The sequence below is a fragment of the Jatropha curcas genome, chromosome 2 (assembly GCF_041381405.1).
Source record: "Jatropha curcas cultivar XTBG-Jc1 chromosome 2, XTBG_Jcur_1.0, whole genome shotgun sequence".
Classification (NCBI taxonomy): domain Eukaryota; kingdom Viridiplantae; phylum Streptophyta; class Magnoliopsida; order Malpighiales; family Euphorbiaceae; genus Jatropha; species Jatropha curcas.
The window spans coordinates 23,459,579-23,485,111 of NC_143152.1; the positions used below are offsets into that span (position 1 = coordinate 23,459,579).

The 25,533-nt window shown below is 34.4% G+C and overlaps 3 protein-coding genes across 6 annotated transcripts; 2 read left to right on the forward strand and 1 right to left on the reverse strand.

Moving 5' to 3' along the window:
* Positions 1–99: 99 nt before the first annotated feature.
* On the forward strand, positions 100–11,080 carry LOC149498429 (uncharacterized). Of its 2 annotated transcripts, none has more exons than XM_089717444.1 (2): positions 100–679; positions 1,080–11,080. In XM_089717444.1, the coding sequence occupies exon 2, from the start codon at positions 4,984–4,986 to the stop codon at positions 6,346–6,348; it is 1,365 nt and encodes a 454-aa protein (XP_089573570.1). In that variant the 5' UTR covers positions 100–679; positions 1,080–4,983; the 3' UTR covers positions 6,349–11,080. The 2 variants fall into 2 exon arrangements, with proteins under 2 accessions (XP_089573570.1, XP_089573571.1); XM_089717445.1 differs by having other exon boundaries at positions 1,083–11,080.
* Positions 4,074–4,911, forward strand: LOC149498430 (uncharacterized protein At4g02000-like). The gene is made up of 3 exons (XM_089717318.1): positions 4,074–4,347; positions 4,456–4,790; positions 4,855–4,911. Exons 1-3 carry the CDS (start codon positions 4,074–4,076, stop codon positions 4,909–4,911), a joined length of 666 nt encoding a protein of 221 aa, XP_089573444.1.
* A 4,354-nt stretch (positions 11,081–15,434) lies between the features above and the next one.
* LOC105636213 (Sec14p-like phosphatidylinositol transfer family protein) lies at positions 15,435–24,107 on the reverse strand. 3 transcript variants are annotated; one of them, XM_012219421.4, is made up of 12 exons: positions 23,958–24,107; positions 23,677–23,848; positions 23,530–23,558; positions 19,019–19,102; positions 18,875–18,928; positions 17,456–17,533; positions 17,245–17,298; positions 17,015–17,074; positions 16,852–16,947; positions 16,445–16,546; positions 16,251–16,331; positions 15,435–16,089 (listed from the first exon to the last, which is right to left on the reverse strand). In XM_012219421.4, the coding sequence occupies exons 2-12, from the start codon at positions 23,729–23,731 to the stop codon at positions 15,772–15,774; spliced, it is 1,011 nt and encodes a 336-aa protein (XP_012074811.1). In that variant the 5' UTR covers positions 23,732–23,848; positions 23,958–24,107; the 3' UTR covers positions 15,435–15,771. The 3 variants fall into 3 exon arrangements, with proteins under 3 accessions (XP_012074811.1, XP_012074810.1, XP_037492013.1); XM_012219420.2 differs by having other exon boundaries at positions 23,677–24,031; XM_037636085.2 differs by lacking the exons at positions 23,530–23,558; positions 23,677–23,848; positions 23,958–24,107 and adding an exon at positions 23,358–23,430.
* Between the last annotated feature and the right edge of the window lie 1,426 nt (positions 24,108–25,533).

Below are 25,533 nucleotides of genomic sequence, written 5' to 3' on the forward strand. Positions count from 1 at the left end.
GTAAAAGTGATGTTCCCTTGCCATTGTTGTACTATTGTCAAAGCTAGCGAGGTGTGATATTATGCTTAGACAATAGACCGAAAAGAACATTGTTATAGGTCCAACGAAGGCTTAAACTATAAAATTAGCCTAAATTTTTTGACCTCTTGCAAAATCGCTCCAATTTGATCTTTGTATCTTGGGTACTTTAATTTTAAAATTTAGATATATTTAGGGGTGTGCAGACTTGGGAAAAACCCGAAAAACCAAGTTGAACTGAAAATTTTCGGTTTTTGGTTTGGTTTTCGTTCTCGGTTATGGTTAGTAAAGTTAGAAAATTTTGGATTTTTGGTTTGGCTCGGTTTTAAGGAAGAAAGTACGTGGTTAACCGAGCCGAACCGCAAATGTAAAATGCTTCGTTTTGCCTATTGTTTTAGTTCATGTTTATCCTGGAATCTTCTCTCCTAATCTCACTCTCACTTTACGCCGCTACCAACCAATCTACCACCTGTTCTACATTTTTCTCTCTCTGCACTGCAACCTTTACCGATGATTTTTTCTGGCTAAAGCCCACCATCGGAAGCTGCTAAACGGCTGACCTTGGCGTCTCCTTCGAGTATTGCTTCATCTTCTTCGTTTTCTGTGTTTCCCACTACTGTTCAGCCGTCCTTTAACGTCTCCGGCGATTTCTTCCTATCAGGTTGGTTGATTATTGATGTTTATTACTTATGTTGTACTATTTTGTTGATTTCATGATCTGATTGATGATTTCTTTTTTCCCCTAAACTTGAATGTTTATGGTTTAAAATTTGATAATTTGATTTGATTAGGTAACTAAACTTGCATGCGAGTTTTCTTTTTGAGAAATTTGATAATCTTTGTCACTATCTTGGTGTAGTAGGGATTAATTAGTTTTTCAAAAAGAAAGATCTAAGGAACTGAATGCTAATTTCACATTTTTTTTTTTTTAATTTTGGGAATTGGGATAATATAAGCAAAAATATCAGTAGCTTTATTTTTTCTATTGTGGCTGTTTCTTCCAGTAACCTTGTAAGGAAGCTATATTAATTTGTGATATATGTATTCTTATTGATTTGAAGAAGTTGATTTGCAAACTTTGGAGGTTGTGGATGTGTCATGGTATTTGGAGAAGAAGATTAAATTACAAATTCAAAGTCATGATGTTTGGAGAAGAAGATTAAATTACAAATTCAAATCATTAGTTTGAAAAGTTTGAATTTTTAGATTCTATAGTTGTATTTGTGTTGTTAGTTAATTAGGTTTTATTTTATTTGTACGTGGATATGGGTTTGATGTAATGATTTGAAACAATTTATTAGGAAATTTGCTGCACTTTAATTGTATATTTTGTGAATTTGAGCTGTGAAATGTTGAATCGGAGGCGTATGAACTAAAAATAATTTTGGATATTCGGTTAACCACCGTTTTGAACTGAAATTTATGGTTCGGAAGAGTTCGGTTTCCACACATTTTCGGTTTGGATCGGTTAGTGAAATTTATGAAATTTCAGTTTTCAGTTTTTTGGTTTGGTGCGGTCTGGAACCGAACTGCCTGAATCCACATCCTAATATATTAACACCTTAAATTCAAAAGTGACTTAAGGTTTTGATTAAAATAATATATTAATAGTTCCATTGGTTAGCCTTGGCTAACTTAACCTAAAGATATCAAATACAAATACACCAGAGAAAGTTATGTGCTTTAGTAACTCTTACCATGGGCCCCAACGAGTGGGAGGGGGTGGAGAGGGGGAAAATAATTAGTTCCTACTTGAGGCTTTATAAAATTAATTATTTTGTTATTATATTTTTATATATTAGGTATTAAGTCCTCAAGTCTAATTTCGTCTCATTAAGTAGCTCTTCCATTTGAAATCAGTTTCCTTTTCCGTTAAATAATAATGAAAAGACTAAAATACCCTCCTTAATAAAACAAAATTCTCTATCTTCTCTCCTTTTCTCTTTGCTTTTGGAGACCTTTTGAATCTCTACTGCTCTCCTCTTCCTCCTCCTTTTCATCTCCATCAGCAGTCGTTTCTTATGCTCCACCACCACTCTAGCAACAATCACAACAAACGTTTCTCTTTAGATCACCAATTGAACTCAAAAGCTTCTCTCATCTTCACCATCTCTTATCGTTTGCAAAGCGGCATGGTATTGAAGGTGTTTATGGGACTTTTTGTTTGCAAAGCGGCATGGTATTGAAGGTGTTTGTGGGTATGATTGTTGATTTTGAGATTAGGTATTTCAAAAAGAAAAATATTGTGTTAGCCTCTTAATCCACTCTTTCCGTTCTCATAACAATCACTGTCTTCTTCTTATTCTTCACAGTAGTCGAAATTTTCCCTCTCAATTTTCTACTCTTTCATCTTTCCATCTCCCAAAAAAAAAAAAAACTCGATCATTTCCTTATCGGTAACTCTCTTTTTCATTGGGTTTTATTTATTTTATTTCTGTTTTTATTTCTTTAATCAAGTTTTGCATCGTTAGTGTTAAGTTGTTCATCAATTTCTCTCTTTTGGATGCTGATTTTCTCATAATTTTTAAGAGTATAGAATCTTGTAACTATACCATTCTGTGTTGTTTGATTGCTAAATACTTGTTTAGTTGTTTGAAGGTGAAAATGAACTGCGATAAAGTTTTATCAAGTTTTGATTTCAGAAGGTTTTCCATTTTTTGCACAAACTCTAGCTTGGACTGAAAAATGCACTTTGCAATGGTGGTTAGTTGTGATAATGGTGCTCTTTTTTTGGTAATGGTGGTTATGACGGTGGCTACGGTGAATATTCTATTTGCGGTCATTTTATGGTTGTCAATGATAATGGGTTCATGGGAAATGGTTTTTCCAAATTTTGTTAAGGGTGGAAGGACCATGTACCGAGACAGAACTAAATCTTGAGAACTAAATACTTAATATACAAAAATACAAAGATAAGATAATTAATTTTGTAAAACTTTGGGGATGAAATAATTAATTTCCCATGGAGAGGTGAAATTGCATCTTGGACGCCATTTTAGACTGGAGCTTTATGTACTTTGTTATTAAAACAACGTGTTTCATATCCTTGGGTTAAGGTAATTAGTGGGACCCATTAATATGTTATTTTCATTAAAATCTTGAGTTAATTTTGAATTTAGGGTGTCAATATATCTATTTAAAATTAAGATGCTTGGGTTACAAAGGTTAAATTGGAGTGATTTTGCAACAACTCACAAAGTTTAGGGTAATTTTATAATTTTAGTCGTTCTTTTTTATGTGAGGGGAATGCTTAATAGACGAGGCAAATTTTATTCCTAGTATCTAGATATGCCATGACTTAAAATTAATACTCTCTGTTCTTTTTATATAGATAAACTTTTCTTTTTTGATGTTCTTTTTATATAGATAAAATTGCCTTATTTGGTAACACTGGAAGAAAAAAAATAATGTGAAAATCCCAAATTACCTCTGTCTTATTCTTTATGAAAGTTTTATTGTGACACATTATCAAGGTACTGACAGACATAAGTGTAGATGTGCATAAATGTAAAGAAAGTTTGGTGATAGAATTATTATTCCTTAAATTTACGTTGGAATAATAAATGTGGTTCAATTAAGAAAAAATATGTTCTGATTGAGATGAAATTTGAGTTTTATAATGACAAAATTTAGAAATGGAGCATAGTTAAGAGTTGTGATTTTACATATTGGTCCATTTTTTGTGAAGCTACTCCATATTTAAATTCTTTGAAAGTTACTCAAGTTTGTTGGAATATTGTATACTTCACTATTTGAGAGCATATTTTAAAATTGTTTTCAAATTTAACGTAAGTTGCATATGGATGATTTTTTTTCCTCTGCCATGTGCGCATCTTGTCGGCCATGTGCAAGCCTTGGATGCCTTGAAACAATGGAACTTTTGTCTACCCTGTACACGCCTTGGATGCTACTTACCATGTGCACGCCTTCATCTCTTTCGCCATGAAACCATGAAAACATAAACTTCTTCCATTTTTTCCAGTTCTTCAAGTTTCCATGAAACCAATGAAACCATAAAACTCTTTCCTTTTGCCTGACTTTTTTCCGTTTCAGTCATGGAAGCTGATTTCGCCCACCTTTCTATAGATGAGGAGGAGGAGATTGACCTTTCCCTTCCTAATCAACCTCATAACCCTCCAGTTGATCCGTATAATTTCTGTTTGGTTGGCATGTTTCTCACTTATAGCAGAATCAATTTTGAGGCTATGAAACACACACTAGCAGATCTTTGGCATCCCTTAGGCGGCATGGATATCCAAGAAGTGGGAGCCAAACGTTTTCTCTTCCATTTCTACAATATGATTGATATGGATAGGGTTGTCTTCGGTGGTCCTTGGTTATTTAATTAACATCTTCTTGTTTGGCAACATATCCAAAGTGGAGAAAACCCTTCAGAGATCCCTTTATTGTTTGTTGATATTTGGGTCTAAATTCGAGATGTTCCGAATGGAAATGTGGATGAAGGAACAGCCAGAGCGTTGGGTGATTTCCTCGGTTCTTATCTGGAATATGATTTTATGACATCCATGGAGGCCATTTTTGAATTCCTTCGAATCAAAGTGAAACTGGATATCAGGAAACCTCTCAAGCGTAAAAAGAAACTAATTGCTATGTCTGGAGAGGTTTCTTATGTTCGTTTTCAATATGAAAAGGTTTTCACGATTTTCTTTCTATGTGGCCGCATTGGTCATACAGAATCGTTTTGTGATCTTCGGTTATCCAAACCAAGAGAGGAGCTAATCTTGGCCTGGGATGATAGTATCCGTGCTCCAGTGAGGCGTGTAGCGAGAAGACAGAGTTCTTGGATCCGATCCTTTGGTATCGCTGAAATTTCAGCAAATTGGACAATTAGAAATTCGACATCCGTTTTGGAAGGAGATAACATTGTGGTGAGAAATTTTCGTAACTCCTTTTACGGTACATCTTCAAATCCTGAAGAAGGAAATAACTCTGACAAAATGGAAGATGATTTTTTTGAAATCGGCGGAGCTGAAGATGTGGCTTTGTGTATTAGTGATGAGACTAAAAAAAGACGAGTTATTCCTACAACTCATAGCACCACTGCCGTTTCTACTAAAAGTGATTCTGCAACTGGTAACACTTCGACCATCAATAAGTCGAAGACACAAACATCGGCCGATCCTGTGGGGCAGATGGCCGGAAGCAATGAGGATCTTTTCGTGGAACTGTCGAGGACTTGGCAACCCTCGGACAGTAAAAGCTCTGTGTGACTTTGTTGCAATTTACCACCCTGTTATTTTGTTCCTTTGTGAAACTTTAGTTCATAAAATGAAGCTTGTTGAACTTTGCTCTTTGTTGCGTTTTGATTCTTGGTTTTCTGTGGATTGTATTGGGAGAAGTGGTGGTCTTGGTTTGTTTTCGAAGAGTGAAGTTGATGTTTCCATTTCTTGTTATTCAAATAATTGTATTGATGCTTTGGTTCTTTGCTCTGGTATTTCATGGCACCTAACTGGTTTTTATGGGTTTTCGGAAAGATATAGAAGGCAAAACTCCTGGGAATTGATTAAAAATTTATCTCGCAGACATAATGGTCCTTGGTTATGTGTTGGGGATTTTAATAATCTATTGGCTGATTCGGAGAAGATTGGTGGAAACAAATATCCTAGATACTTGTTGAATGGTTTCAAGGAGGCGGTCGTGGAGAGTGATTTATGTGATATCCCTGCTAAAGGACATAAATTTACTTGGTTCTTCAAACGATTTGGCCGAATTATCACTCGTGAGAAACTTGACCTTGCTATGGCTAATAATCGTTGGTCCTGTTTATTCCAGGAAGCTTCTACGACTACGTTGGTTTCACCAACATCGGACCATGATCCATTGTTAGTTTTGACAGTGGAGAGTGAGGTATCTCGTAGGAAGGAGAGGAAGTTCCGTTTTGATAATGCGTGGCTTCATGACGAAGATCTGGTTGGAGTAGTTCGAGACGGTTTGTCCTTCTCCATGGGGTCTGATATAATGATCCGCAAAAAATCTTGTATGGAAGCACTGCAACGTTGGGCTGTGGATAGAAATTTGAGATTTTGGAAGAAAAAAAATAGCTTGAAGCGTGCTATCGATTTTGCTAAAGAGGTTGATCCTTTTGCCGATAACTCAACTTTAATTAGGGAGTGGGGCAATATTCTGGCGCAGGAGGATGCTAGAAGAAGACAGCTCAGTAAACAATTTTGGCTGCGGCATGGTGATAGAAACAGCAAGTATTTCCATGCCAAAATCAAAGCAAGAACACGCGAGAATTCTATTGATAAACTACAAAACGATGCGGGCAGTGGGTGGAAAGGAGTGTGCGAAGCGGCAGCTGTTTGTTGACTATTTCACTCATCTCTTACACATAATGCCATAAATTTTTAGCCCATTTTGAGGTTGGTATGCAGTACAATACGAGATGAAGATAATTGCATGTTGACGGCTCCCATCTCATTAGAAGAAGCAAAAGAAGCAGTTTTTCAAATGGGTCCTGATAAAGCGCTGGGCCTGGATGGTTTGAACCCTGCTTTCTATTAGAAATTTTGGCCTTTAATTGGTGGGGATTTGGTAATCGCCTGTAACCATTGGCTATAACAAGGTATTTTCCTGGACTCTCTAAATGATACCTTAATTGTTTTGATCCCCAAGAAAGATAGACCAGATTTTGTCACTGATTTTAGACCTATTTCATTGTGTAACGTGCTCTACAAGATTGTGTCTAAAATCCTAGCGAATCGATTAAAATTCGTGTTACCAAATATTATTTCTTGCCATCAGTCTGCTTTTATACCTGGGAGGCTTATCACTTATAATATTTTAATCTCCTTTGAAATGATGCATAATCTTAAGAAGCCAAGTAAAAGTAGATGTGGAAATTGTGCGCTGAAAATTGATATCAGTAAAGCCTATGACAAAGTTTGTTGGGAGTATGTTTATGCCATGCTTGAGAAAATGGGGTTCTGTGCTATGTGGGTAAATTGGATGAAGATGTGTATGACTTCTGTTAAATATTCAGTTATTGTTAATGGGAATACTGTTGGCTCTATTGTTCCTGGACGAGGTTTACGTCAAGGGTATTCTATATCGCCCTACTTATTTTTGGTATGTGCATAAGGTTTGTCGCGACTCTTCTCAGAAGCGAAAAGGTGTGGTAAGATTCATGGTGGTAAAGCTGGTAGAGGGTGTCCTAAAATATCCTATTTATTTTTCGCAGATGACTCACTTTTCTTCTTCAAAGCATCTAATGCTGAAGCAACTAATGTTAAAGGGATCTTAGCTACATATGAGCTGGCTTCTTGTAACGCATCGTTTTTCCTGTGTTTCAATAGTAGTTTGCCGGTCTGTGAATAGTACCACCGGTCCAGACGTTGGTATTATTTTTGGTTCGGCCAGACGTTGGTATTATTTTTTGTCCGAAAAAATTACTATTTATGTTTATTTTATTTAACATTTTTGGAGCATGTATGCATGGTTTTTATGGGTAGAAAGTAAGGAAGGTAGAGAATTTGTGAATAGTGAATTATGTTGTTATATTAAGTAAGAAAATATGAGGAATTATTTTTTTTTTTTATGGAGTAAATTAGAAAGTTTTGTGGAGATAAATAATATTTTGAAGGAATTTAATTGGAATATTTGTAGTGATTTAGATTATTAGTGACTTAATCCTAGTCATCCAATTTGGAGAAAAGACCAAAACACCCTTTAGTTGCTTTATTAAAGGCAACCATCAATTATTGAGCAACAATTTTTTCCTCCTCCTTTTTTTCCTACACGTCTCTTTTTTCTTCTTCTTCTTCTTTTTCTTCTTCTTCAATTCTTACTTAGTAAGTACATCAAATTCACCCCATCCAACTTAATATAGTATAACAATACACATATCAAGAAATTTTCAGCATTTTCATAAACTTGACCTTTGCTGGGTTTTTAAAACATAACTTGAGTTATGGGACTCCAAATTAACTGAGATCAGATTCATTAGAAAGTTAAGATAAAATACTACAAATGTTATGAAGGGACCACAGCCCAGATCCATCGATAAGATAGCAAACAAAAGCTCAGAACACAGACCAACAGATCAGACATGATTTAGCAGAACCAAGTCCAATGTTTATTGAATTCCTATTAAACCAAACACTAAAATTAAACCAATCCAGAGCGAGAGAAGTCTCAAGACACAGGGCAACAACTTTTGTGAAGAACTCAGAATCTAATCTTGTCATTATAGTGGTCAAAATGGGCACTCAATTCAGTGATGCATGTGGCCCGACACAAACAGAGTCAGTTTGGGCGTTTCAGCCATAAGTTCAGCTATGTATCTCCAAATTGGACACAAGAGGATGGGTTGGAAAGTTAAGAGGTAGACCTACACCTTTTATGAAGGACTCAGACACAAATTGAAATTAGAAAGGATCGAAAAATGGTCCTTCATCTCACTCAAAAACGCGTTTTTCCTAAATGCAGCTTACTTTAACCATGAAAGGAACATGAACAACAAAGATACAAGGTAGAAATGTCTACCACACTATACATACTCATCAAACATCAACCAAGAGCATGTAATTGCAACCAAAATTCAACAAATCAATCATTTCATACAAAATTCCAAAAGATACACATGATAGTATAAAGGCACAAAATCAAAAATTTGAGTAAGGTAAGTGTGTTTATAAGCATTACCCTTCAAAACAAGCTTTAACAAGCTTGAATCAAAGCTTCTCAAGCTTTGGTCTTGCCCTTATCCTTGGTAGAAGGCTCTCCACCCTCTACATGTAAGAAACTCAAAATCAAACAAAGAAAACAAAGAAAAGAAGTATTTGGAGCATGATTAAGCATGTATATGCTAAAAGAAAACTCTAAACCCAAAAATAATTAACTTATCATAAAATCACTTACTTGACCCAAGTAGGAAAATCACCAAATTCCTTGAAATGAGTCCCCAAATATTACTTCTCTAGCTTCACTCTCTAAGATCTATTACTTAAATCAAGTTGGATGGGGTGAATTTGATGTGCTTACTAAGTAAGAATTGAAGAAGAAGAAGAAGAAGAAGAAGAAGGAGACGTGTAGGAAAAGAAGAAGAAGGAAAAAAATTGTTGCTCAATAATTGATGGTTGCCTTTAATAAGTCAACTAAAGGGTGTTTTGGTCTTTTCTCCAAATTGGATGGCTAGGATTAAGTCACTCGTAATCTAAGTCCCTACAAATATTCTCCAATTAAATTCCTTTAAAATATTATTTATCTCCACAAAACTTTCTAATTTACTCCATAAAAAAAAAATAATTTCTCATATTTCCTTACTTAATATAACACCATAATTCACTATTCACAAATTCTCTAAATTCTCAAAAAATATTCCTTACTTTCTACCCATAAAAACCATGCATATATGCTCCAAAAATGTTAAATAAAATATAAAACATAAGTAGTAATTTTTTCGGACCAAAAATAATACCAACGTCTGGACCGGTGGTACTATCCACAGACCGGTAAACTACTATTGAAACACAGAAAAAATGGGGCGTTACAGCTCTTCCCCCTTAAAGAATTTCGTCCTCGAAATTCACCTGAATTAAACAACTGAGGATGTTGTTGTCTCATTATATCTTCACTTTCCCATGTAGCTTCTTCGGTCTTATAGTTTCTCCAAAGAACTTTTACCAAAAGAATTCTCTTATTTCTTAGTTCCTTGATTTCTCTAGCAAGTATCCTTACTGGTTCTTCCTCATAAGTTAAATCTGGCTTTATAGTCACAGATTCCACTGATATTACATGTAATGGGTCGGACCGATACCTCCTCAACATAGATACGTGGAAAACATTATGTATCCTATCCAGGTCTGGTGGTAAAGCTACTCTATAGGCTAATGGATCCACACGCTCAATGATCTCATATTGACCAATGAACCTAGGACTAAGCTTCCCCTTTCTTTCAAATCTCAATATCTTTTTCCACGGAGATACTTTAAGGAAAACCTTATCTCCCACTGCATACTCTATCTTTCCTCTTCAAATCCGCATAAGATTTATGACGATCTGACGCTGCTTTCAATCTATCTCTGATAATTCTGACCTTTTCCTTTGTATTCTGAATCAAATCCGGACCTACCATCTTGCCCTCACTCAATTCTGACCAACACAGTGGAGTCCTACATCTCCTACCATATAGTGCTTTAAAAGGGGCCATCTGAATACTCGACTGATAACTGTTATTGTAGGCAAATTCTACAAGTCGAATGTACTTCTCCTAACTGCCCTGAAACTCAATAGCACAAGCTCTTAACATATCCTCCAAAATTTGAATAACCTGCTCTAACTGACCATCAGTTTGAGGATGAAAAGCTGTGCTGAAATTCAGCTTAGTACCCAGGGCCTCATGCATCTTCTTTCAAAATCTAGAAGTAAATCTTGGATCTCTATCCGAAATGATGGAAGAAGGAACCCTGTGTAATCTCACTATCTCATCTATATAAAGCTCTGCATATTGCTCCATGTTGAAGTCAGTCCTAACAGGAAGAAAATGTGCCGACTTAGTTAATCTGCATATATGTACTTTTGTACCATATTAAGTATATATATCTATGTGAAATATTTCTTTTGAAGAATGTGGTAATTTTTGTAAGTTGTAAGTTGAGATATTTTGAAATGATGGGTATTTAGTAATGAAGTGTTTTGATTAAGAATTTTGAATAAGTAAGAAAGCCCTTTGTGAAAGAATGATTCTGATTTGGGCTCTACTATGCATGATTGAAATGTGGTATGATGAGATTGATTTGGTTATACAAAGCTATGATCATATGCTAGGGTTATCAGCCCTTATAAATAGGCGAACGCGCTTATTTGTGTGATGGGGGTGGCGCTTTCACAGGCCACGATTGTGTGATGGGGGTGGCGCTAACATAGGCCACGATCAAATCTGCTTATATTCATTCTGTATTAGTACGAGCCTTAACTAAAAAGAGTGAAATTTTATTTTTGCTATAAAAGAATGACGACATATTTGTTGTTTCGGTATTTATATAATTAAAGCACTTGCGAGTTTTGCCTTAGCTATTTCTTGTTATTTTAATTGTTGGTTATTTAGCACCACTGAGTCATCCACTCAGTGCGTTGATTTTATCACGCGCAAGTTGGAGATTGTGCTTGCTGCTTAAAGACCTGAAGAGTAGCACCAGAGTTGAAGAGATATTTTGGTAGTTGATTAGTATTTTATGTAACTAAGAATTATGGCATGTATAAATAGTATATTTTTGGAGACTATATTATTTAATTTATGACTTAAGCATGTTATTGTAAATTCTGTTGGTATATATATAAATAGAAGTTAATATGTTTACATGAATGTATTGAATTGATGAATATTAAAATGTTATTGAGGACTTAGGTAGTTATGAAATTATAGAAGTGTTATTGTGTTGTTATTGGAGTTTGATGGGGTTTGGAGTTTGAATTTGGGAGTACTTTGTATTCACATGTTTGGCAACTTCTATTTTTAGGGAAAACTCTTGCAGTTTTTCTGTAGGACTCTCCCAAAGCATTTTCAAAAAAAAAAACATATTAATCTTATTACTTGCTAAACTTCTTCTAATTCATAATATGATCGTATGATTTCTATGTAGGTTAGGACGGTGCCTCTGGCACCGAATGTGGCATCCACCGTCGGGTCTTTCGGGATCGGGCGGCGGGTGTTACACTTCTGGTCAATCGATTAATTTTCAGAAGTTTGGCATTACTTTCAGCCCGAATACTAGCATGACTGTGAAAGACGATATCCGCCATATTCTGGGCGTGTTTAAACCCTTTGAGGGTAGGTCTTACCTGGGGCTACCTTCTCTGATTGGCAGGAATAAAAGACAAGTTCTTGGTTTCCTAAAAGAAAGAATGTGGAAGCATATGAACAGCTAGTCTAACAGATTTCTTTCCAAAGCAGGGAGAGAGATACTTATTAAGTCGGAGATTCAAGCATTGTCGGCTTATTGCATAAGTGTCTTTGAATTGCCTTTGTGTCTATGTGATGAGTTGGAAAAAATGATGAATAGTTTTTGACGGGGTTCAAAGGGTAGTGAGAAGAAGCTCCATTGGTTAGCTTGGAATCGAATGTGTGGGAGTAAAAAAGATGGGGGAATGGGTTTTAGGGATTTACATTGTTTCAATGTGGCTATGTTAGCGAAACACGGGTGGCGTCTTTTGACTTCGCCTAATGCTCTCTTTTTAGAGTTTTCAAATCTAAATATTTCCGTGACGGAAAGTTGCTTGATGCGCAAACGGGTCATAACCCTAGTTTTGTCTGGAGGGGTATAATGTCTTCTAGCATGGTTTTGAAACATGGAGTTTGGTGGAGGGTGGGCAATGGTAGGCGTATTAATGTTGTGAAGGACCCTTGGTTACCCATTAATAGAGTCTTTTATGTGGAGGATGGTAGTCTCTTTGTTGATAATAATCTCCTGGTGAAAGATCTTTTGGTGGTAGGGTAGAGGAAATGGGATGTGGCAAAGATTATTAATCTTTTTTCTTTGAGGGATATCCACACTATTCTTGATATTCCCCTTAGTGTAAGAGATTTGGAGGATGAGCTAATTTGGCATTTGTTATTATCTTACCTTGAGGGTGATGGAAAAGGGTGATGAGAGCATAGAAGGTGAGGGGTGGGGAAGTATCTGGAAGTTGAATGTTACACCAAAAGTTAGATATTTCATTTGGAGAACTTTACGTAACTTATTGCCTACTTGACAGAGATTGAGAAGGCGGGGTGTGAATGTGGACACTATATGCCCTTATTGTGATTTGGAGGAGGATATTAATCATGCATTATTATTGTGCAAAAATGTGTTGGAGGTTTGGAAGGTGTGTAGGGTGGAGGAAGCTTTTACTAACTTTTCTTTTAAAACTCTTTATTTGCAGGTTTTGAAACAAATCAATAACGACAAGTTAGCGTTTATCTCTTATATCGCATGGAGTGTATGGGATGCTTGGAACAAATTTCTTTGGCAACAAATGGATTGGACTCCTTTAACTGTTAGTGCTACTGCTTCTATTCTTTTTCAAGACTTCAAGAATGCCTTGGTGCAGCCGCAAATGCCCCAGGTACAAATTTCGCAAGTAACAGCTGCTATTACTGATGTGGGAGAGTGGACTTGCCGCGTGGATGCTGTTGTTTTTTCTAATATATGATCGGCGGGTGTAGGGGCCGTTTTTGAAGACAATGAAGGATATTTTTTGCGTGCTATTTCAAGCTTCTATGAAGGTAAGCCATCTCCACTTATGGCAGAAGGTTTGGCCCTGCGCTTCACTTTACAGTTTATAGCTCGGCATGTTCAGGGTGTGGGTACTATTCTAATAGATTCTCAAAATATTTTTAATGTTCTTTTGTCAAAGATTAGAGATATGAGTGAGTTGAGTATCGTTATTTCTGATTGTATTTTGTTATTAGCCTCCATTCCACTAGTCAAAGTTCGTTGGATTCGAAGACACGATAATATAGGTGCTCATTGTCTAGTTAGAGCATCCTATCGTTTTAATTGTTTTCATATTTGGGACTCAGTGCCAGACTGTTTGTTGGATTATTTTTCCTTGAAATAATATATGATAATTCTTCTCTTTCAAAAAAAAAAATAGTGTCCATTTCGTATTTAAGTATAAATACATGAAAATAATGTAATTTTTACCAAGTTGAATGCAATTTTTAATATTTGTGCCTTTTTTTCATACTAAACTTTAAATATGCAAGTTTTTAGGTAAATTTATTAAGGTCTAATAGATTTAACGGATTCATGATTGAACTAAAATTGTGGATATACATCTAGATTTGTGTTGTTCTCCATATTTATATGACTGCATTTTTATGAAGTTGATGAGTATTTATAATTCAAAAGTTAAAAATTCAGTTAATTTTTTGCGTGCAAAAAATTTCAAGGGTGCAGAATTGAGTTTGTAACTGAATTTTATTCTTTAATCAAATCTCTTAATATCCCATTTATTTAGCAACGGTAGAGCAAATCTCTCCATTTTTTTTTTAAGACAATGCATTTATTGTTTATTCAACCAAGAAATATTGTTAAAGACAAGAACTGCTTTCTAGTTAGTTGCATTCTTATTATAACTCCTCGACTTCAGTTGAAGCTCTTGAGCTCAGCCTTCAAACCGTACGTGAGACGAGTTTCTGCCTCATACAGCTCGGGCCGAAGACCGGGGGAAGTTTAGGAGAGATGGGGAGACCCGCCAGCTGCCGGTCGGGGCGGGGATAAGCTTGCTACAATTTTACATTTTGGAGAAGTTAATGTGATATTAAGAATATATTAGGAAAAAAAGAAAAATAGTTAATTAAATTGACATGTTAGGTCATAATGCTCAATAAATGTAAATATAATGTGAGACCATTCAATTTATGATCAATACACCTACTAGACTTACTTATTGTACCAAAATTAAAGCTCATCCAACCATATCTATATTTATTCAACCAAAATTAAAGCTTCTCGTGATTTTCACAAATCAATATGCAGCCACAAAAAACGCACCGTTTTATGTGTTAACTCAATATGGAATGATGCAATATAGATGTGGCTAATGACTAGCAGGTTGAGAGAAACTAAAGGTATTTATATATAGGGCTAGACTTATCTAGACAGAGTCTATGCTCGTTAACTAATAAGACTTTTTTTTTTTATTTAAATGGACTATTTTTGACTATATATTGAAAAAGAAAGATAAAATATAAATAATTTTTAAAAAATTTTTATTTTTATTAATTTGATATTTTTATTGATTTGATTTCTACATAGAATTATGGATAACGAATAAATACAGTTTTAAGGCATAAGATTTCTTTTTAAAAGTGTGTTGAAATTAGATGGTCATTGCTATGCATTGAAATATTCACCCATTAAATGATTTGTTGATTGGAGATTGTAAACCAGAGAGAGAATGAAATTTTTAAATTTTAAATTTTTATTTTCTCTCTTCTCTATCCAATAATCTAAAGTTTTCCAAGGACATAATAGACAATTTCATGAGTCAGTTAGCATTACCCTTTAAAGAATTAGTGGCAATAGGTGGATGGGCCATCCTGATTTTTATTGCTGTAACCTAATAGGCTATTGACCATTTTAATAGGTCTTACGGTTGGCGAGTAATTTGAAAGCATTCCCAAATGTCTCCAAAAGACCAACATGATAAGTGATACATCTTCTTCTGCTGTACTTTTGTTTTGTGTAAAAATATAAATTATTTAAAATTTTTATACAAAATTCAGAAATTAATTAATTCTCCTAAATTATAATAAAATGAATTCAAACCAAGAGCTACATAAGGAGATTCTCCTAAATTATAATAAAATGAATTCAAACCAAGAGTTACATAAGGAGATTCTCCTAGATAGCTAGTATACTCCAGGCCTTAAAGGTACAACCGGTAATAATATTCCAGGAGGCTAATAAGATAAAACAGAAGCCTTTAATATTATGATAATAAAAGAGAGTGAGAGGCCAAAAACGATCAAATGATAGGTTAAACATGGGAACTTAAATTACAATTTTCTGCTACCATTCCTACACCGTGTCAGGCTGTGGAAAGCTTTATATGAATATTATCCAGCCGACATATCAAATACATATACAGCATTAACTTTTTCCCTGTCAAGTAGGGAGATATTGGGAATCACTAGCTACTATCACATCCATTTATATTGTATAACTATAACAGAGTGAATGGACATGAAGATTGAATATTCACCACCGGAAGTGGCAGATAATATCTTATACTCAAAATGTCTCAATCATCATTGATTTTAAGGTCACTGACTGATCTGGAAAGCCCATTCCCATTTCCAAACTTATGTAGCTCAGATTCAATGGTTTTAGCAATTTCTGTTCCTTCAGCAGCTGCCTCAGGCAGATCCACATGGAAGGACCCCTGTTTAATTGGTTTGGCAGGTTCATCAATCATCGATTGCTGCTTGATGTAGTTGTATAGCTGTTGATGAAACGGATGATCCAAAGAAAAGCAATTTTCACTTGAATTCTCGGAATATCGAGATGATCCAGATCCTTCTCTTCTACAGAAATGTGGAAGAGATTCCAAATCCATTATCTACATGTTGGCCAAGAAAACATCAATGTTTACAAAGCTATGCTGAATACTGGGGGGAAGAAAAATATGCTTATAAGGTTCCTACTAGACCAGTAACCATACATAGCAGACTGCAAGTTTCCAATACAACAGGAATCAGGGAAACTATGCCTATGCCTTACCTTCAACAGCTCATCTCGCCCACTACCTGATAACACCTGAACTTTTTTCCTTGTCCTTTCTTGCAATAGAGGCTTGACAACCTGCCGAAAGTCCAAGTGTTAACTGAAGCACATGTCTCAATGCTGGGAAGGTCACTGTAAATCCAGTCCAACATCCACTGTAGTAATCACATTGAAACAAGGGAGAGTTTTACCTTCCAACAAGCTGAAAATATGTATGGCACATTTACTATGTAGTATGTTTTTGTTTTCTCTGGATAGTTCAAGTCATCAATAGTTGATATGATTGTCATCAACTGCAGCAACACAGAACACAGGACTTGGTCAATATGACATAGTACTCGACCTTTTATAATGCAACCGCCCATTACAGCAGTGAAATTCACCATTATTATATTCTGGTCAGAGGTTTAAAGATAAAATATGGTTGACTAAATCTCATATCCTGTTGCTTCAAAAAAACACAGTTAATTGAAGTATGAATGCTATTGATCTCTTGATACATAGAAGTTGACAAACATTAGCGTCAAAGAAAAAAGGATAAATATTCAAGAAAAGGCCTGTGAAGAAAATAAGGAACTTCAAGGATTGCAAGTCATACCTTTATTTGGTTAAGTGCTGACAGCTTCAGACCAGTCATATCCAAAACCTTAACGCAGGTTGTTATAGGTCGCCCATGTTTTTTTGAAGCAGAAGGCTGCAAAGACACATTCAGGTCAAAAAACCACTTAAAACATTCTGTATACTCAAAATCTACTACTCACCAATATTACACGGTCTCGATACTCATTTATTTGAATGTGTGACTGCACATAGTAGTGGACCTGTAATAACAAGAAATGCAAAACAGTGTTATAAATATTATAGTTCAGCTATTCTTCAGAACACATAGGATTAAGGTTTCAAGGTGAAGTTACTGATCAATGATTCAACATTTAAAGAGTGCTTAGAAACTCAGAAAAAAACACTGCAAGGTATTTATAATGATACTTACAGATGCTTTATCGAACGTGCTGAGCCCAACTCCAATAGCAAAGACTGGAAGCCCCTGATGTAGAAACATTTATAGGAATTAGAAGGCATACACTATTCGCATGTAAACAAGCATTTCTGTGTCATCAGGACCAACAAAGCAGTACATGAACTTTTCTAAACTAGGAATAAGAAACCATAAGCATGGGAACTTAAAGATAGAAAGAGCACACCTCTCTTGAGTAACCTGACATTCCTATAAGCTGTGAATCACGCACTGCTCTGTATAAATCAGTTGGAATGATAGGTTTCTGTAGAAAGAAATAGCACATTAGATAAAAAAGTTACTGATTTATTAACCATATAATAATTGAAAGTTTTAGCCAGATTGGTAAGAAACCAGCCAGAGTCCCAAAAGAACTTGAAACAATAAAAAAGGTTAACTTTATTGTGTCTAATATACCGTGCAAGTAAAACAGGAGATACAATTATTTTGTTTGATCTTTTATTATGTACAAGTGCTAATGGGCGTGTTTATACGAGGTGCTCTGTTTGCGAAAATATAAATTAAAATTTATTCCTTCTGGAAAACAGGAAAAATCCATCGACTTTAAAATCATGAGGTTTCAAGTCCCTCTATCCCCGAAAAAAGGCCTGTTCAACTGCCTAATATTTTCATCCTAATCTCTCTCGCCATTAACGGCTCAAATTTCTTTATCTTTCTCATTCATTCGATTCTTTCACAAACATATACCAGATTGAATTTCTTTTCAAAAAACTTGTGATAGATATACATACAAATAAACATTTTGCACAAAACAAGTTGTTATCCCTTTTGCAAAATGTAATAACAAAGTTCAATCAATAACAATAGCCAAAACTCACTAAAATAATTCAAGGTACACCTATCAACAAGCTTCACAATATTGTTGTCCATTTTCTAGTTTCAATAGCTCATTTGGTCATGCAAAAAGTTAATGATAAAATACCAGTAGATGATAGGAAGATTGTAGGATGAACCAAAGACAACAGAAACAACAAAAGATTTTTGGGTCTAATGCAAACATTAACAATTTATCAGTAAAAATTTATTTACTTGCAGGCGATTGTCAATGTAACTTTTGATACCACATTAACTTACAAGAAAATTAGTAGTGGACATTCGATCGGTATGGTTAACTTTTTACCGAATTTGTATTAATCAATTTACCGATTGAGTATTTGTTGTTCACTGACTGATTTACATATTTACTGAATTATTGATGTACCGATGGATCTTTACCATTTACCGACTGATTCACCAATTACCAGCTGATTTACCAAATTGTTACTCTACTAGGGTTGGCTTTTAAAACTTAAGACGACACCATTTTTGGGTGCCTTATTGAACCATTACTCTTTACTGAATTTTGTCCAAACAATTTACCGTACCTTTTACCATTTTGATCCATTTTTACTAAATAACCTCAATTCGATTCAGTAAATCAGTTTTTTTACTGTATTTTATCCACCCTATGAAGACAAGATAAAAAAAATCGTATAGAAGTCCAACCATAAACTAAAACACAATATCATAACAGATTACCAGGAATACATCTTCAGAAAAAATAATGAACTAAATGTATATGAAGTACCTGGGCACAATAACTTACCGTTAATATATTGTCGATCTCATTTTGTATCCTCCAATGCAAACAATCAACTAGCTAAAGCATCATACAAATTCAAAATCAGGAATGGTGATTGAATTATTTTCATCACTCACAAAGCATTCAACTGAAATGGAAACTACAAACCATTTTATGGGCTTTAGCAACATTCCATTCTCTAGCTTTTAGGAAACGCATTAAAGTTTCAGTTTGACATCCTTGATGAATATTCTGCAATTAAAGATTCAAGAACTTAGCCAACACATAATCAACAACTGACAACCTAACAGATTCTCCCAACAAAATCAACAAACTAACAAAGATTTTCCCAATGGGAGTCCATTATTTCCAAAGTAAACTATGATAATGCACAACCAATCAGCATTCTCTCTATGTGTACAGCTGGGTGGTTATCGAGTCAGTGCCTCTCAAAGAATTTACAGCAGGGGGCCACTGCAAAATCTTCAATGTACTGTCGAGGATGATTTCCTGCCTTATACTCCTGATGGAGTTTTGAGAAGAGTATCTATTAACACTTTTTAGCCTTGCCTTGTCATATTATTCTTTGTTGCCTTGGAATTGTTGGCTTTTTACTACCTTCTTGGCATAGCATAAGGTATTGCTTTCCAGAAGCATTTTGGTTTCATTCAATTACTTTTGGTTTTCTAACCAGTAAAATTTTTGCATTCACCCGCTAATTTGACTTTGAAAACTTAACAGTAACTACCTTCAAAGAATCAAAACAATCAAGATTTATCGGGGCATAGTTGGTGTTGCTAACTTTTTGCTATCTTTCTTAATAAAATCGAACTGCATGAGAATCCCATTTGTTTTTGCATATTTTGTTTACTTGAAATGAAAACTGATACGACTGTGAATTCGCACTTGGGTTTTTGGAGGACCATATTGTTACATTATGAAAAACCAGCTTCATAATTAAACTTAGGTCACCATTTTGATTCGTATTTTTTGCTAAAAGATATAATGGATAGCTTCTGAGAAATAATCTAGACCATTTTAGAATTGATCCCGAGTTTTCATAGTTCACACATAAAGTCCCAGGTAGTTAACCATTATTAATTGAATCTATTGAAAAATGGGAAAAAAATTGAGAAATGGATTTCATATTGAAAGACTGTTATTTTCATCAGAAATTTGGTCCCCTTGAAGAATTGGTTCTATAAATGGGTGGCCCAAAGACCCCTCATTATTCACTGAAACAAATAGTAATATTCAAATATTTGGCATGTCTAAGATCTTAAATTTGGAGATAAAAAATTTCTCTAGCAAACTTATTCAGTTGAAGTGCCAATCTAATTGAAGCCAAACCAGAAGAATGAGTGCATGAAAAGTAAAGGAGTTTCTCCTTATCTAGCCGATAATAAAGAAGAAAACTCAAAAGGTTAACAACAATATCTATGCTTAATCCAAAGGAAGATGATTGCTTTAGAATTCTCTAAAATATAAAAAGATTCCAAAATCAAATACCAAATTATGTAAAAGTTTTCCATGGAAAGACCAAAAGCAGTCAAAAGAAATCAAAAAGCATTTGAAAAGCCAGAACTTATGTTTTACCAAAAAAGATGGTCAATAAGGCATTCCAATAAAAAAAAAAAAAAGAAAAAAAGAAAAACAAAGCAAGAAAAAAAAAGAAAAATTTGGTGGGCGATATTCAGAAAAAAAATATGCATATGAAGTTAAGAGAGCACACAACTTAATTAGCTAGAAGAGATTTTTTTTTTTTTTTTTTCTTTTGAGTCAAGTCCCTTCCATCTCCCAAAACTCTTCTATTTTACCTCTTTTTTTCCCAATGGCCTACAAGCAAGAAATCAATTTGGACAAATCTTTTAAAGTATTCTTCAATATATGAGGATTCCACTTCAGTTTTTTTATCCTCTATCTATTGTCTTAAAATTTATTTAAAATCTAATTTCTTCAGTTACAAGTAATGGTTTCTTATGGGCATGTGTGTTCAGAATCCAAATTCATACCAGTTAGTAAATTATCTCACAATTTTCCAGAATATTTAATGAAAGCTCCACAACAGGAAGAAAGACAGAAATGTAAAGTTGTTTAATTGTAGCTTGAGGTCAAGAGTTCATGCCACAGAAACAATCTATTTATGATGTAAGGGGAGGAGATCGCACATTAAAAGCTACACAAAGGCAACTTTACTTACTTGTAAATTTAATAATAACATGGAAATTTTTTATAAAAGGAAAACATAGTGCTTTGTTCTTTGACATCTAGCGGGTTGTGACTTTGAAGCAACAGAAGTCCAGACCATTCCAGTTACTTCACTCCTCTAATACACCTCATCTTAAACTCATTTTGTTCAAGAATTCTGAAATTGGTTATTGGAAGCAAGGGTATCTAACAATTGCATAATACTAGAGTTGTATAGAAAGAGTCTAAACCAACCCAACTGTATCAAAATTTACAGGCTACAAACTTATCAAACTAGTCTTGGTTTAAAATAATAGCCAAATAAAAAAATCAGTTAGGTTTGAGGATTGATATCTTGACCACTAACTATAACCCAAAGCAAACTGAATTCTAAAATACATATCAATTATATGTTTCAAATACAGAAAATAGAAACTTTTAGATACAGAAAAGTACTGTTTTCTATTTAGGGTCAACAGACACTCCCACACACACAATGTGTTTCCGGTGAATTTTGTCAAAGTATTTGTTGTTTTTTTCCTATGTTTAGTCTTCTTCTCTTAATTATATTGGAGTTCTTTTTTATTTTTTCCCCTGTTGCTGTTAGGAGTGTTTACTTTCTATTTATTCTCTAATCATGTAATCTACTTAGCAAAAGATTTTCTTCTTCGAGTTCAATGTACCCCACTAGTGGAACTCATTGAATATAAACATAGCATTTTCAAGCTTGTTCTGTGGCTTAAGAAGTGTGTAAGAAACATTTTCTTGATTCAAATTAAACTTGATGGATAGATATCCAAACAAACCAATACAAACTACTTGGTTTTATTAGCAATAATATTGGTTTGGTTCCTCAATTCTTCAAAATTACCACTTTAACCTGATTTAGCATAGGTCCTGCGTCTTGAACCAGGTACAACCCGACACAATACTGCTGAAGCTTTTGCCATGTCAAACAGTGAGCAGAACGACATTCACTATGTCAATTATTGACAAGAACTACAACCTTGTTCTGTAGAAGTCCCCACCACACATTCAGTCTGTTAATCATCCAGCATTATGCTTCTAATATAACACCATTGATATGATAGCCACATGCTAAAGTACAAGTCACAAAAAACTTTTAGGATGGGAAGGAGAAGAACAAAGTCTTAGCATTCCTATAAGGCCATTTTATTCTACCAATTTAAGATAGTCGAATTAACTGGAAACTCAAAAGAAATTTCTTATAACAAAGTAGCAAAGAGACAACAATAGAAGGATTAGGTTCAAGTAATACGAAATGACCAGAGAAATGTTGCTGGGCTAGTGGAAAATAAAAATTAACAGATCTATGTGGGAGCATTCTTCTTAATTAATTTCCCAGTCTCTTAGTAACGTGTTTCAAATACTATTATGAAAAGCCTCCTCTACCATTCACTACTCAAAGTTCAAAGCAAAATGCTCATCAAAGGTCAATCCATCTAGCTTGCTGGATTGTTGGTTAAGAAAGGCCAAATCAGTAGTTAAATGGAAAAACTCAGGTCTAAACATATTGGAACCCAAGTAGTGATCATAAGTCTTATATTACTATTTACACTACATCAAAAGGCTTGTTTTCTATTTTTCTATGTTCACGAGATGAATGTTACAGTGATAAGGATGTTAAGATGGATGTTTGGTCACACAATATTTGACAAGATTAAAAATGACTATATCCAATAAAAAGGTGCAAGCAGCACAAGTTGGGAATAACATGAGGGAAGGACGTCTGAGATGGTTATCATGTCCTGCATAGACCCACATGTGATTCAGTTCATAAGTTTTCTAAGTTAATGGTGGAGGGTGTTAAACAGGCAGAGCGAAACTTAAAACCACTTGGAGTTGGAGAGTAGTTGTTTTAAAAGATCTACTGTTTCTAGACATTAATGATTCATATAGCCTATCCCAACAAGTTTGGATCAAGGCTTAGTTATTGTACAGTTTGAATCCAGAGAGCCTATACAAAATAAACCCAGAGACAGTCTCCAGTAAACAGCCTTGAAGATAGATTCATTTACTACACCCACTACCGAGTGGATTGTTGAACTTGAGAAGAAGACTCAGATCAAAGTTTCCCGTCAATTCAAGATCAAATAAACCAATAGTTAAAGCAACGCAACGCATACACTCTCAGAAAAAAAGCCCATTTTAATCCTTACCAGAGTTCTAAATCAAATATTTCTCTTTTTGTTTATCATTTTTTTTGGAACCAATTTTTGTAATTGATAATATTCAACATTCCAATGCCATTCTTAGCTAACAAAAATTCCAATTATGTGTATAAGGAAAAAGCACTAACGGTATCCGGATCAGCATCATAGCATATGCAACTCACAGCAGCAAAATCACGTAATTACCCACTGACCTCTAAATACACTTGAAAAACTTCTGACCTAAATTGAGAAAAATAAAAAATAAAAATAACAATAATGAAATAGATTAAAAACAAACATGGAAAGGAAAATGCATACCTGATATGTCCTCTTCAGTGGCTCATCAACTACCATCACATTTCAGAAAATAAACCAGAAAAGAACAAACCAAAAAGAAAAAGTGAAAAATAGTTAATTTAAGCAATTTTTCATGTACATAAACAAATAAATAGAGATCAAATCAACCTTGATCCATCAATTCTTTGAACTGATTGATTGCCTCATCTGGAACAATACCCATTTCTCCTTCTCTTCTCTTTCTCTCTCCAGCACCAAAGTAAGAAAGAGAAATGCAAGTAACCCAAAATTTAGCTTCTCTTGGTTGACTATATTTTCACTGATAGTATCTAATCTAACACTGGATTTAGAAAGCAAAGAGACATTAAACAGCAAAAAGAAGGATTATAAGAAATTTATTTATATTAAGAAAAAAGAAAAATAGAGGGTCAGTAAAGGCGGGGGTCTACCAACAAGAAGTAAAGTCCACAGGCCACCCAGAAAATTTAAAAAGAAAGTTAAGCGTTAAAAATGAAAATAGAGACTCTCTCTCTTCTCTCATTGTGTGCTTCACGTTTGACATGAAGGCACCACCATCATCACACATGCTAATGAATTCATGACGTATACCATTTTTGTTTTCTAGTGTTCTTTTTATTTTCTTTTTCTTCTTTTCATTGGCTGTGTTTTATTTTCAGTGTTCTCTATTCTGTGTTTTTGTTTTTAATTATTATTATCATGGTGAAAAAGAAAACAGAGTTAAAAAAATAATAATAAAGGAAGCTTTCAGAATCTGGTATCGTGGGTTAGAATAATTTATTACAAGTTAAAGACCCTTTGTAATCAGTGGGCCCTATACGCTGCAGATCCATCCAATTGTTGCACCATCTGATTTTCTCTGCTCAACTAACTTCTAATGAAAAATAATTTGTTCTTCATTTTAATCAATTTGATGTTTTAAATTTGGTGCATATGCTAGTTATTGAGTTTTTATCTTTTGATTCAGTTCGGTTTAAAATTAAAAAAATTTAATCTAATTTTAATTTTAGTGTAAGAAATGAACTTTTTTAATTTGCTTCATTTTTTATTATATAAAATTGAAAATTTGAAAAACTGTAAAATTAAACCAATTTAACTCAAAATTTAAGTTAAGCTAAATAATCAAACTATCAAAGTTGCCTCAATCTTATAAACTCTATTTGATTTATTTATTTTATATAAAAAATTTAATTTATTTGGTTAGCATTAATTCTATTCCATTTGAATTGAGCAGTCAAATTCTCGCTTTTACTGTCAATCAAACGTGATATGATTGGTTTTCTTAATTATATGAAGAGGACTACCTCAAGAGGAGTAAGAGGGTTTGGAACTAGATGATGGTGTGGCTCTCATGGAATGAGTTCCTCACATATGGAAGCATTAATTTCAATGCCATAAAATAAACCACGACTTCTATGGATTGTAATCTGTTCTCATTCCAATTCTTCTATGAAGCAGATTTGTCATAGATTATCAAGATCAGCCCGTAGACATCTAATCAATATCTCCAATTATTTTAGGTTCTTAGTTCTAACGAATAACCATAGTCAATTCGTGGCAGAGAAGACCAAGGGACCGAGCCCTGCCAGGGTAAGTTGCAACGGCTGCAAGGCCATTTACAACGGCTGCCAGCCACTTACGAATAGCCCTCTTTAAGCCCTGACTTTGACTTTTCTTATACCATTAACATGACTTATAAGGCTTCGTTCTCACTTGTCTTTAGTCGGATTTTGGCGTGCAATATGCCGTTACAAAAGTTTGAGAAGTCTAGTTTTAATTATTCAAAAGAACTATTCGTAGCTTAAGTTATGATCAAAAGAGTGGATAAAAGTCACTTTCGACTTTTAGAGTTTTACTTTGACTTTTGACGATTGAATACTGATTCGAACAACAATTTTTGTAATAGTTTTCTAACAATATAATGGTATAAAAAATACATGTTTACACAGTCCCATCACCCATTCTCCACCTATAGCCTCGGCCAATAACCCATTTAGCTCGAGAAAT